The sequence below is a fragment of the Sander vitreus genome, unplaced genomic scaffold, assembly GCF_031162955.1.
Source record: "Sander vitreus isolate 19-12246 unplaced genomic scaffold, sanVit1 ctg385_0, whole genome shotgun sequence".
NCBI classification, from domain to species: domain Eukaryota; kingdom Metazoa; phylum Chordata; class Actinopteri; order Perciformes; family Percidae; genus Sander; species Sander vitreus.
The window spans coordinates 3,783-17,500 of NW_027595512.1; the positions used below are offsets into that span (position 1 = coordinate 3,783).

The window sequence follows — 13,718 nt, forward strand, 5'->3', positions numbered from 1 at the left end:
TTGTCTCTGGAGAAAATTAAATTCAGCTTTAGGGGATCTGTGGGGAAATTTGATTCTGTTTGGGGTCCTATGATTAATTTTTTTTATTTTTTTTTATTTAACCTTTATTTATTCAGGGGAGGTTCACTCAGAGGCAGCCTCTCTTTTGCAGGAACGCCCTGACCACATTCACACCTGGAAGCACAGTCTGATCTGCTGGCCACTGAGCAGCTCCACTGGAGTACATTTCTAAGTTAAGGTCACTACAGGAAGAAGGACATGCACACCACTGAGTCCTCCTAAGAATAAGGTAAATAATTGCAGTTGATCTATAGTGCCACAGATTCACATCCCTTGTGGGTGTACCATTGCTGTGGTGCTTTGACAAGAGAGGGATTTATCCTTATATTCATATATTCCTCATATAAAAAAAACAAATAAAGATGGAGCCGTTTAAAACTGACTCACCCGTTTATTATTGTCCTGAAAGAGTAAAGTAGTCAGAAACAGCAGAATGGAGACTCTTTAATGAGTAATAATTAACACAGTTACCACAGCACCTCCCAGTGGTGAGACAGAGTATCTGCATTAACAGGGTTCTTTTCTTCATTCAGTGTGTGTGTGTGTGTGTGTGTGTGTGTGTGTGTGTGTACATAGATAGATCCTCTTATTAATCCTTTGCAGGAAAGTACAGTGTCACAGCAGCTTCAAGACAGACATAACACCACACATTTACTCAAACATATCCATACCAATAAGTTAAAATACAAAAATATAAATAAGGGAAAGTTATTTTTGTGCATTATAGAGTCGTATAGCAGTTGGTATGAAGGACTTCCTATACCGCTCCGACTTGCACATTGGTGCCATCAGTCTTTGCAATCAGTGTGTGTCTGTGTGTGTGTGTGTGTGTCTGTGTGTGTGTCTGTCTGTGTGTGTGTCTGTGTGTGTGTGTGTGTCTGTGTGTGTGTGTCTGTGTGTGTGTATGTGTGTGTCTGTGTGTGTGTCTGTGTGTGTGTGTGTCTGTGTGTGTCTGTGTGTGTGTGTGTGTGTGTGTCTGTGTGTGTCTGTGTGTAACACGTTTCTTTTGTTCATTCACACGCTGACATAATGCGTCAAAAAAGTGTCATGTTTTTGTAGCTTTTTGACGTTTTTTTGTGAAAGAGTAAAAGTATTCAGGAACTTTAATGAGTTTAATAATTAACACGTTTAATGTAAAGTTCTTCACAGATTCAGTCTGTCAGCTGCCTGCTGATTGGACGATCTCTCCCTGTCATGTGATCAGTAGAAGGGGCGAGTATTCATTAGAAATGGGTGGGTCTTCAGTAGAAAGGGGCGTGGCCGCTCCAGTCGACCGCAGCTCCAGCCCACTTGGTCCTGATGGTCATCTCCAGAGACGGGAACCTTTTCTCCGGGTCTCCTTCTGCTGGCGCCTCCCAGTGGTGAGAGTGAGTATCTGCACACATAAAGTACAACGTAGTAAAACTACAAAAATACACAGTAACACATAAAGAGTCATTCAGGAGTGGGGACATAGACAGATTTAAAGAGTAAAAGTACAACTTCAGCAAGGCAGTGAAGGAGGCTAAACGACGGTACTCTGAGAAGCTCCAACCCCAGTTTTCAGCTAACGACTCTGCGACTGTCTGGAAAGGACTTAGGCAGATCACCACCTATAAGCCTAAAGGCAGCGAAACACCGGTCCGATAATCGGCCGTTGGACAGTCTGGCGAGGTCGGTGACTCAAGTCTGTTCGGTGTTTTCCTTCATTTGGGCCGACCTGACATGCTCAGTAGGAGACAGGGCAGTCGGGACTCACCCGGAAATGGCGAGCAGGATGAGCGTGACTAGAGTCTCTCAACATCTGATGAACATCTGATAAACTGACCTTTGTTGATCTGAAATGAAGACAGATTCAGCAGCTGCACGGCCTGTTTCTCTCTTCAGATGTTTCCAGAAACACGTTACGGTGAACTATTTTAGGACAATATGAGATCGTATTCTGAACGAGACGCCATAACAGTCTGGCTTTGAATTTCCGGAGAAAACAAACCCACGTGACGCGTTCGTCCAATCAGCTGCCGGTTTTCATTTTTTGGGCAACAATCCAGATTAGCGCTGCCTGCTGTTATGGAGACGTATTACGTCTTGTCTCTTCGGTGTTCTGAGGAACTTTTTGGACCAACTCGGGAAGACTGATCAGTCACGCTGGCTTTACTGCTGACGGTTGGCCGTCTGGTTGGTGTGTAACTGCCTTAAAGCCCCCCCACTCCTCCTTCAACGATCGACACCCTGCCAACGACCTGAACAAGTTCTACTGTCGATTTGAAAGGCCACTCCTGAAACCATCCCCCACGACACCTCCCTACAGCTCCACCTACAGTGTATAACCTCCACCTCCCCCACCTCAGCAGCGTCCTGGGCCCCCGTACCAATGCCCTCTTTAAAGGTCTCCACCTCCACTCCCCCACCCACCTCAGTGACGACTCTTTCCATCAATGAGAAAGACATCAACAGGCTGTTCAGGAGACAGAACCCCTGCAAAGCTGCTGGACCGGATGCTGTCTCCCCATCCAGCTTGAAGCACTGCGCTGACCAGCTGTCTCCAGTGTTCACAGACATTTTCAACATCTCGCTGAAGACATGCCACGTGCCAGCCTGCTTCAAGTCCTCAACAATCATCCCTGTTCCCAAGAAGCCAAGGATCACAGGACCTAACGACTTCAGACCCGTCGCCCTGACCTCTGTGGTTATGAAGTCCTTTGAGCGCCTTGTGCTTTCTCACCTCAAAGCCATCACCGACCCCCTCCTGGACCCCCTCCTGGACCCCCTGCAGTTTGCCTACAGAGCCAATAGGTCTGTAGACGATGCAGTCAACCTGGCCCTCCACTACATCCTCCGGCACCTGGACTCCGCAGGAACCTACGCCAAGATCCTGTTTGTGGACTTCAGCTCTGCCTTTAACACCTTCATCCCGCTCTGTTTCAGGAGAAACTCTCCCAGCTTGGTGTGCCTGACTCCACCTGCAGTTTCCAACCTTTTTGTGTTTTTACTTATCATTTTCTCAACGACAGTCAGCCTGTCTGTGGTTGTGTTAGTCTGGGTCCTCACCAACAGACAGCCTGTCTGTGGTTGTGTTAGTGTGGGTGCTCACCAACAGTCAGCCTATCTGTGGTTGTGTTAGTGTGGGTCCTCACCAACAGTCAGCCTGTCTGTGGTTGTGTTAGTGTGGGTCCTCACTGACAGTCAGCCTGTCTGTGGTTGTGTTAGTGTGGGTCCTCAACGACAGTCAGTCTGTCTGTGGTTGTGTTTAGTGTCACCGACAGTCAGTCTGTCTGTGGTTGTGTTTAGTGTCACCAACGGTCAGCCTGTCTGTGGTTGTGTTTCGTGTGGGTCCTCACCAACAGTCAGCCTGTCTGTGGTTGTGTTAGTGTGGGTCCTCACTGACAGTCAGCCTGTCTGTGGTTGTGTTTAGTGTGGGTTCTCACCCACAGTCAGCCCGTCTGTGGTTGTGTTTAGTGTGGGTCCTCACCGACAGTCTGTGGTTCTGTTAGTGTGGGTCCTCACTGACAGTCAGCCTGTCTGTGGTTGTGTTTAGTGTGGGTTCTCACCAACAGTCAGCCTGTCTGTGGTTGTGTTTAGTGTCACCAACAGTCAGCCTGTCTGTGGTTGTGTTAGTGTGGGTCCTCACCAGCAGTCAGCCTGTCTGTGGTTGTGTTAGTGTGGGTCCTCACCGACAGTCAGCCTGTCTGTGGTTGTGTTAGTGTGGTTCCTCACCAACAGTCAGCCTCGCCGTGGTCGTCTGCGAGCTCTGGCCGCTGTAGTAGTACAGGTGGAACAGGTGCTCCATCTTCCAATCAGAGAGCAGCGAGCGGTTCAGACCGAACACCACCGAATAGCTGCTGTTGATGCAGCAGAGCCAGACGGGAAACATGGGAGTCTTCAGCATGCTGCCCACCTGCAAACACACATAATACATATAGCATATATAGTGATGTGTGTGTGTGTGTGTGTGTCTGTGTGTGTGTGTGTGTGTGTGTGTGTGTGTGTGTGTGTGTGTGTGTGTGTGTGTGTGTGTGTGTGTGTGTGTGTGTGTGTGTGTGTGTGTGTGTGTGTGTGTGTGTGTCTGTCTGTGCGTGTGTCTGTGTGTCTGTGTGTGTGTGTTTGTGTGTGTGTGTCTGTGTGTGTGTCTGTGCGTGTGTGTCTGTATGTGTGTCTGTGTGTCTGTGTGTGTGTGTGTCTGTGTGTGTGTGTGTGTGTGTGTGTGTGTGTGTGTGTGTCTGACACAGGGCATGTGTGATGCATCAGTGCAGTAGTACTGGGATAGTACTGCCTGTAGTTTAGCAGTTTAGTATTTATTGCATGCTGCATGCTGCTTCTGCTTGCTACATTCTGCTTACAGCTACTGCCACCGACTAGCCCTTGTGCAAGGGCAAAAAGAGCAGCCGAGTGCGTAAGTCTCTTCCTGTCGGTACATAGCCTCTCCACCGCCAAGACTCCTACAGCGCCTCCTCGCAGCCACACACGGTAACTGGGACCTAGCGGACCCAGGCTGAACTGTAGGGGATCTCGGAGCAGCAGTGGGCCCCAGAGGCACGGTGTGCAGGCCCACCAAGCAGTGGACACGTCCTGGCACCCGCCAACCACTGCCTATAAAGTAGCGTATAAAGGCAAAGGCTAAGGGAGCACACCCTGAAAAACAAGACGCAAGACCTCAACGGCGGAACAGGCAGAGGATGATGGATGACTTAAGTGTAGCATCACAACGACTGGGAAGGCAGATGAAGGCTGCAGCAGTGATGCAGATCGTCTTGGTCTCCATGCCACTGGATCCTGACCCAGACCTGCCAAGGACATGGTGGGAGTGTGGTCTGCGCACCCACGCCCTCACCTTAATCTTTACCTCTGCGCAAGCTCCATCCCTCACAAGTCCTGTGGTGATGTGGAATGGTGGTGGGCACAGGCCAAGGATGTGGCTGGGAGTGTCTAACCAAACCATGCACACAGGCGGCAATGGAGTGATGGTCGCTAGGACTACGGAATGGAGCAGCGCGTCTTTTCGGCAGCTTCCATTGTGACTGAGCAGCCCCACACTGCTCACCCCTGTGATGGGGAAGGATCTGGAAAAGGTGGTCCAAAAATTGTCTGCTCCCGCACACTCTGGACGGTAAGCTGCAAGCGGTTGAAAAATCAAAGTGAAAAATAAGCTAAGCATTGCTTCGTGGAATGGTCGCACACTGCTGGACTTGGCCGTAACTTCTGACAGGGCCCACCGCAGGACAGCACTGGTTGTCCTGGAGCTCGCAAGGTACAACATCAACATAGTAGCTCTCAGTGAGACCAGACTACATGGGGAGGACTCCCTGACAGAGGTTGGTGCTGGGTACGCCTTCTTCTGGAAGGGGGTCTCCGTAGGCACTCGCCGTAACCATGGAGTTGGCTTTGCTGTGAAGTCTAAACTGTTGCAGCGCATTCAGGAATCCCCCATCGGCATCAATGAAGGACTGATGACATGGCGCACCATCTTCCAGATGAAGAACAGGTTTAAGACCACCTGGCAGCACCCCCGCTCAAAACATTGGCACCTCCTTGACCACGTGATTGTCCGTCAAAAGGACAGACAAGACATCCTCACCACCTGTGTTATGCGCGGAGCTGAGTGCTGGACTAACCACCTCATGGTCAGATCCAAACTACTCATGAGCATTCAACCCCGTGGCCCGCTCCAAACAAAAAACTCAACTGTATAGCGCTGAATAGCCTCACCACCAAAGACAACCTGCGACGGCTCCTTGCTGAAAACCTTAACGAGCTCCCGGAGGAAACAACCGACTGGCCAGCTCTGCACCAGGCTATTCATAGTGCAGCCTTGGCCAATCAAGGAAACGTCACCAGGACTGGTTTGACTGTAACTCAGCTGAGATACAGTTACTCCTAAAAACCAAGCATGAGGCCCACAAAGCTCTCCTGTCCTGCCCTGGATCTCCCACCCTTAAAACCTTCACTGCTGCAAGAACAGAAACCAAGCGAGCCCTCTGGACTATGGAGGACACCTGGTGGGTGCAAAAGGCGCAAGAAATCCAGAACTTGGCAGACTGCAATAACACTCAAGGCTTTTACGATGCCATAAAAGCATTGTAAGGCCCCAGGAAGCAGGCCATTGGCCCAGTCCGATCAGCTGACGGGTCCATGCTCTTCAAGGCCCACCACGAGATTCTTGCCCGCTGGGCAAATCATTTTGAGAGTCTCTTCAACCACACCAACCCTGTCAACGCACATATTCTGGATAATCTCCAAGATCTGACATCAATTACACACTTGGACACCCCACCACTTTACTCAGAACTCCAGCAAGCTATTGCAGGGCTGAAGAACAACAAAAGCGCCGGACCCGATGGAATCCCTGCAGAGGTTTTCAAACACGGAGGACACACCCTCACGCGTCGCGTACACCTTCTGATCCAAAACATCTGGGAACATGGGACCCTCCCACAGGACTGGAAGGATGCTAAAATCGTGGTCAACTACAAACAAAGGAGACAGAGCAGTCTCTCAGAGGATATCTCTTGTCTCCGTTGCAGGGAAAGTCCTGGCCAAGATCATGCTCAGCAGACTGGTTGAGCACATCTCAGAAGCTCTGCTTCCGGAAACACAGTGTGGCTTCCAGAAGACCAGATCCACGACAGACATGGTTTTTGTCTTGAGGTAGCTGCAGGAGACGAGCCGAGAACATCACAAAGACCTTTACGTAGCCTTCATCGACCTCAGCAAAGCTTTTGACACCATCAGCCGTGAGCTGCTCTGGAAACACCTCTCCAAACTTGGGGTACCACCCAAGTTTCTCAGCATCCTACAGCAGTTGCATGACGGGATGCAAGCCAGAGTGCTCACGGGAGAACTCCAGTCAGAGTTTTTTGAGGTAAACGTTGGGGTGAAGCAAGGCTATGTCTTGGCTCCGGTGCTCTTTAACATCCCCCTCTCTGCCATCACCTGCCTCTTCCACCGTGCCATGGGACATGAAGACGGTGTCCATGTGGAATACAGACTTGAGGGAAGCCTTTTCAACACCCGTCGGCTCCAGGCCCACACAAAGACAAAGACCTGCCAAATCTGTGAGCTTCAGTATGCTGATGACTATGCTGTCTTAGCTCACAGCCTGGACTCTATGCAGCACGCCCTTAACACAATATCCAGTCTGCACCAATCCTTTGGCCTGCAGGTCAACATTCAAAAAACCGAGGTCATGTCCCATCTCACCATCCCCGCCCCCACATCACCCAGTTTCCACATAAATGGTGTTCCACTTAAAATAGTGGACCACTTCACTTACCTCGGCTCCACTTTGTCGTCATGCTGCTCCCTTGACACAGAAATACACACCCGGATAAATAAAGCCTCATCATCTTTTGGACGCCTACGCAGCAGGGTTTTTGAAAACAGCAACCTGAAGATCAGCACCAAGGTGGCTATTTACAACGCAATATGTCTCTCCACTCTGCTTTATGGGGCAGAGTCTTGGACCCCATACCACCAGCACATCACCAACCTAGAGGCCTTCCATATCCGCTGCCTACAAAAGATCCTCAATCTGTCCTGGGAAGATCGAATCCCCCATACAGATATCCTCAGCAACACCGACTCAATCTGTATGGAAGCAGCCGTGGCCAAAAAACATCTGCGCTGGATAGGGCACACCATACACATGCCTGAACACCGTCTGCCCCACCAAGTCCTCTACAGTCAACTAATGGGTGCTAAGCGCTCCGCTGCGCTTTAAGGACTACACCAGAGACCTCCTAAAGCGAGCGAACATCCCCCTCACGCAGCTTGAATCTCTGGCACTCGACAGATCAGCCTGGCAGGTCACCTGTGCCACTGCAGTCTCTCAAATACACCAACTCAGCCAAGACCGACGATCCGAGAGGCGCATCAAGAGACACCAGCGGGCGGCTGGTACCCCCCTGGCATCTGGTTTCCCCTGCTCCATCTGGTTTCCCCTGCTCCATCTGGTTTCCCCTACTCCATCTGCGGTCGAGTGTGCGGCTCAAGGATCGGACTCTACGCCCACGAGAAGTGGCACCAGAGGCAAGGTCGCTGAACCAACCCCCCTGTCACCCCCATCCCTGGAGCAAGCGTCATCATCGAACACGATGGACAGCTAAGATGGTGTGTGTGTGTGTGCGTGTGTGTGTGTGTGTGTGTGTGCGTGTACCTGCAGTAGTCGGCCTCTCTCCATCTCCTCTCTGCTCCAGTGTAAGTATCCGACATCACAGCGTGAGGCGATGCCCTGCAGGGGGCGCTGCAGAGGAAGCCCATCCTCCCCAAACAACAGCGTCCCATTAAAGACGTTGGAACTCGCCCGTCCTGTCAGCAGAAGGTTCAGCAGCGCCTGCACACACACACACGCGCACACACACACACACACACACACACACACACACACACACACACGCACAGACACACACACACACACACACACACACACACACACACACACACACACACACACACACAGACCCATGTCTTCTCAGCTTGTTCTGTTGTTTCCTGTAACTTTGTATAAACCCTGGTCAGAGACAATCCGACAGCTTCTTGTGAACTTCTGTCTCCACTGAGACTCAGAGAATAAAACTCCTCTGAACTGGTCCCTGAACTGGACCTGAGGATCACAGAGGACCTGAAGATCCCAGAGGACCCTTAAGATCTCAGAGGACCTGAGGATCCCAGAGGACATGAAGATCCCAGAGGACCTGAGGATCCCAGAGGATCCCAGAGGACCGGGGGACCCGAGAGAACCGGGAGAATAAGGAGTTGATCATACGACAGGTGAGTTCTCACCTGGCGGCAGACGAAGGTCCCCAGACTCCGGTACAGCAGGTGAGACGTGCTGCAGTCCAGATCTTCCTCCAGCCTGGAGGAGGAAGAGGGGGAAGAGGAGAACACTTCTGTATGACTCTAGTCTCTCATATAATGATGTGTGGAGCCTGTAGGGTGTAATGATGTAGAGTCTGTAGGGTGTAACGATGTAGAGTCTGTAGGGTGTAATGATGTAGAGTCTGTAGGGTGTAATGATGTGGAGTCTGTAGGGTGTAATGATGTAGAGTCTGTAGGGTGTAATGATGTGTGGAGCCTGTAGGGTGTAATGATGTAGAGTCTGTAGGGTGTAATGATGTAGAGAGTCTGTAGGGTGTAATGATGTGTAGAGTCTGTAGGGTGTAATGATGTGTGGAGTCTGTAGGGTGTAATGATGTAGAGTCTGTAGGGTGTAATGATGTAGAGAGCCTGTAGGGTGTAATGATGTAGAGCCTGTAGGGTGTAATGATGTAGAGTCTGTAGGGTGTAATGATGTAGAGAGTCTGTAGGGTGTAATGATGTAGAGAGCCTGTAGGGTGTAATGATGTATAGAGTCTGTAGGGTGTAATGATGTACAGAGTCTGTAGGGTGTAATGATGTATAGAGTCTGTAGGGTGTAATGATGTAGAGTCTGTAGGGTGTAATGATGTAGAGTCTGTAGGGTGTAATGATGTATAGAGTCTGTAGGGTGTAATGATGTGTGGAATCTGTAGGGTGTAATGATGTATAGAGTCTGTAGGGTGTAATGATGTAGAGTCTGTAGGGTGTAATGATGTGTGGATTCTGTAGGGTGTAATGATGTAGAGTCTGTAGGGTGTAATGATGTAGAGTCTGTAGGGTGTAATGATGTGTGGATTCTGTAGGGTGTAATGATGTGTGGAGTCTGTAGGGTGTAATGATGTATAGAGTCTGTAGGGTGTAATGATATAGAGTCTGTAGGGTGTAATGATGTAGTGGAGTCTGTAGGGTGTAATGATGTGTAGAGTCTGTAGGTGTGTTGTGGAAGTTTCTAGGTTCAGCGAGTGGAGAATTTGGGTGAAGAAGAGACCTGTGTTGAAACAAAATAAAGAAAGGCTGCAAACTGGATTCAAAGTTTAGGTATTCGGTGGAAGGGTTTAATTATTTTCTCAGAGAACAATCAAACAGTGACAAGAACAGCAATTCACAATGAACAATGAACAGAGTTACAAAGTGACAGCCGATCTGTGTCTCGTAACATATGCCAACTCCTTATATCCCATTTTCACAGCACAAAACCGACCATGTTTGGAAAAACATTCTAATCTTGAACACTGCTGTCTAAAAATGTTCCTGTACATCTGTCTAGTGCGTCAAAAAACGTCCTTCAATAGAAGTCAGAATCTATCTCGTCTACAGATTGGTTCAGGCTCCAACCTTAGGTTTTTGGACAAACTGACCTTTGCATATCTCTACAGACGCCTATGCGTCGTTGCCATCTGCTTGTAGTAGAGAATACACAGGGTCATACCCTTTTCAGCTATCTTTAAACTGGAGGACTGTTTCAAGAAAATATCTTTAGGAGGCACATGTTTCGAAGAGCATATTTAAGGATTTACTTATAATTAAAATTTACTCAATAGATGAACAATCATGGTTAAGAAATCATGGTCTATGTAATCTTTTCCATTACAGGTGTAATGATGTAGAGTCTGTAGGGTGTAATGATGTGAGAGTCTGTAGGGTGTAATGATGTGTAGAGTCTGTAGGGTGTAATGATGTGTGGAATCTGTAGGGTGTAATGATGTAGAGTCTGTAGGGTGTAATGATGTAGAGAGTCTGTAGGGTGTAATGATGTAGAGAGCCTGTAGGGTGTAATGATGTAGAGCCTGTAGGGTGTAATGATGTACAGAGTCTGTAGGGTGTAATGATGTATAGAGTCTGTAGGGTGTAATGATGTAGAGTCTGTAGGGTGTAATGATGTGGAGTCTGTAGGGTGTAATGATGTATAGAGTCTGTAGGGTGTAATGATGTAGAGTCTGTAGGGTGTAATGATGTGTGGATTCTGTAGGGTGTAATGATGTAGAGTCTGTAGGGTGTAATGATGTAGAGAGTCTGTAGGGTGTAATGATGTATAGAGTCTGTAGGGTGTAATGATGTGTAGAGTCTGTAGGGTGTAATGATGTAGAGAGTCTGTAGGGTGTAATGATGTGTAGAGTCTGTAGGGTGTAATGATGTGTAGAGTCTGTAGGGTGTAATGATGTAGAGTCTGTAGGGTGTAATGATGTAGAGTCTGTAGGGTGTAACGATGTAGAGTCTGTAGGGTGTAATGATGTGTGGATTCTGTAGGGTGTAATGATGTGTGGAGTCTGTAGGGTGTAATGATGTAGAGTCTGTAGGGTGTAATGATGTAGAGAGTCTGTAGGGTGTAATGATGTGTAGAGTCTGTAGGGTGTAATGATGTAGAGAGTCTGTAGGGTGTAATGATGTAGAGAGTCTGTAGGGTGTAATGATATAGAGTCTGTAGGGTGTAATGATGTGAGAGTCTGTAGGGTGTAATGATGTAGAGAGTCTGTAGGGTGTAATGATGTACAGAGTCTGTAGGGTGTAATGATGTAGAGAGTCTGTAGGGTGAAATGATGTAGAGAGCCTGTAGGGTGTAATGATGTAGAGTCTGTAGGGTGTAATGATGTAGAGAGTCTGTAGGGTGTAATGATGTAGAGAGTCTGTAGGGTGTAATGATGTAGAGAGTCTGTAGGGTGTAATGATGTAGAGAGTCTGTAGGGTGTAATGATGTAGAGTCTGTAGGGTGTAATGATGTAGAGAGTCTGTAGGGTGTAATGATGCAGAGAGTCTGTAGGGTGTAATGATGTAGAGTCTGTAGGGTGTAATGATGTAGTAGAGTCTGTAGGGTGTAATGATATAGAGTCTGTAGAGTGTAATGATGTAGAGAGCCTGTAGGGTGTAATGATGTATAGAGTCTGTAGGGTGTAATGATGTAGAGTCTGTAGGGTGTAATGATGTAGAGAGTCTGTAGGGTGTAATGATGTGTAGAGCCTGTAGGGTGTAATGATGTGTGGAGTCTGTAGGGTGTAATGATGTAGAGTCTGCAGGGTGTAATGATGTGTAGAGCCTGTAGGGTGTAATGATGTAGAGTCTGTAGGGTGTAATGATGTAGAGAGTCTGTAGGGTGTAATGATGTAGAGAGTCTGTAGGGTGTAATGATGTATAGAGTCTGTAGGGTGTAATGATGTAGAGTCTGTAGGGTGTAATGATGTAGAGTCTGTAGGGTGTAATGATGTGTAGAGCCTGTAGGGGACGCTGACAGCGTTACCTTTCTACGGTCCGGGAGCAGACGAGGCTGTAGAGAAACAGGATGACTCCGTGACTCCCCTCGTCTTTAAACTGCAACAACAAGTGAGTATGTTTACATTCACACTTAATATCCCACTGTTATTCTGAATATAACAAAAATGAAGAAAAAAAACGTAAAAAGTGACAAAACACATACAAGATAACGTCACAAAAACCTTTCTAAAAATGTTGAAAAATAAGGGTTATTATGGGATGGACTCACACAGTGAAGGGATATTATGGGATGGACTCACACAGTGAAGGGTTATTATGGGATGGACTCACACAGTGAAGGGTTATTATGGGATGGACTCACACAGTGAAGGGTTATTATGGGATGGACTCACACAGTGAATGTGCTCCAAGATGAACTTCCTGGCGTCTTCTTTCTGGCTGAACGTGAACAGCTGCAGCTGCAAGATCAGAACATGAAACACTGATTATAAATCATTATTAATAACAACGTGATGATGTAACGATGACATCACTGCCGGGTACCCTTTCTGTGAAGTTGTCCAGTTTGTAGCCCAGGTGAGGCGTGACACAGTAGTCTTCGGTTACCAAGGTAACGGTGGCGCTGGCCTGCTGGCCGGCCAACCAGAGGCTGTCAGACAACGCAGCCGCCAACGCCATCTCCTGATCCTTCTTCCCCACACGCAGACTGGGACACAATAATAGAAACACCTCACAGACTGGGACACAATAACAGAAACACCTCACAGACTGGGACACAATAATAGAAACACTGAGACACACTGGGACAAAATAATAGAAACACCTCACACACTGGGACACAATAAAAGAAACACCTCACACACTGGGAAACAATAACAGAAACACTGAGACACACTGGGACACAATAATAGAAACACTGAGACACACTGGGACACAATAAAAGAAACACCTCACACACTGGGAAACAATAATAGAAACACCTCACACACTGGGACACAATAATAGAGACACTGACACACACTGGGACACAATAATAGAAACACCTCACAGACTGGGACACAATAATAGAAACACTGAGACACATTGGGACACAATAATAGAAACACCTCACAGACTGGGACACAATAATAGAAACACCTCACACACTGGGACACAATAACAGAAACACCTCACAGACTGGGACACAATAGTAGAAACACTGAGACACACTGGGACACAATAATAGAAACACTGAGACACACTGGGACACAATAACAGAAACAAGGCCATCCCAACCCCTGAAACCCGAAGAAGGCTGAGCCGCTGCGTGTCGTCATGACGCCTGTCATCGGTTCAGGTGGAACAGTAAACATGTTGATTAAAGTCGATGAACTGTTGCATCGTCTCACTGCAGCCTATCAGGTTGCAGGTGTGTTTTCCATCATGTCGTTACGTTGTGGAAGTATCATCTTTACTCCAACATGTCTGACAGAACCATGTGATGAAGCGAGTCTCACCTGTGAACCATGTGATGAAGAGAGTCTCACCTGTGAACCATGTGATGAAGAATCTCACCTGTGAACCATGTGATGAGAGTCTCACCTGTGAACCATGTGATGAAGCGAGTCTCACCTGTGAAC

General features: G+C 48.1%; 1 protein-coding gene across 1 annotated transcript in view; it reads right to left on the reverse strand.

Annotated features, from left to right (window-relative positions):
- Nucleotides 1–1,301: 1,301 nt before the first annotated feature.
- Nucleotides 1,302–13,718, reverse strand: part of mindy4b (MINDY family member 4B) — a 15,975-nt gene continuing 3,558 nt past the window's right edge. Inside the window, exons 3-9 of the mRNA XM_078245126.1 lie at nucleotides 12,643–12,805; nucleotides 12,492–12,557; nucleotides 12,125–12,195; nucleotides 8,818–8,890; nucleotides 8,192–8,368; nucleotides 3,757–3,937; nucleotides 1,302–1,435 (exon numbers count right to left, since the gene is read on the reverse strand). Coding sequence (XP_078101252.1) covers nucleotides 1,302–1,435; nucleotides 3,757–3,937; nucleotides 8,192–8,368; nucleotides 8,818–8,890; nucleotides 12,125–12,195; nucleotides 12,492–12,557; nucleotides 12,643–12,805 — 865 coding nt within the window. The remainder of the gene's footprint in view (nucleotides 1,436–3,756; nucleotides 3,938–8,191; nucleotides 8,369–8,817; nucleotides 8,891–12,124; nucleotides 12,196–12,491; nucleotides 12,558–12,642; nucleotides 12,806–13,718) is intronic.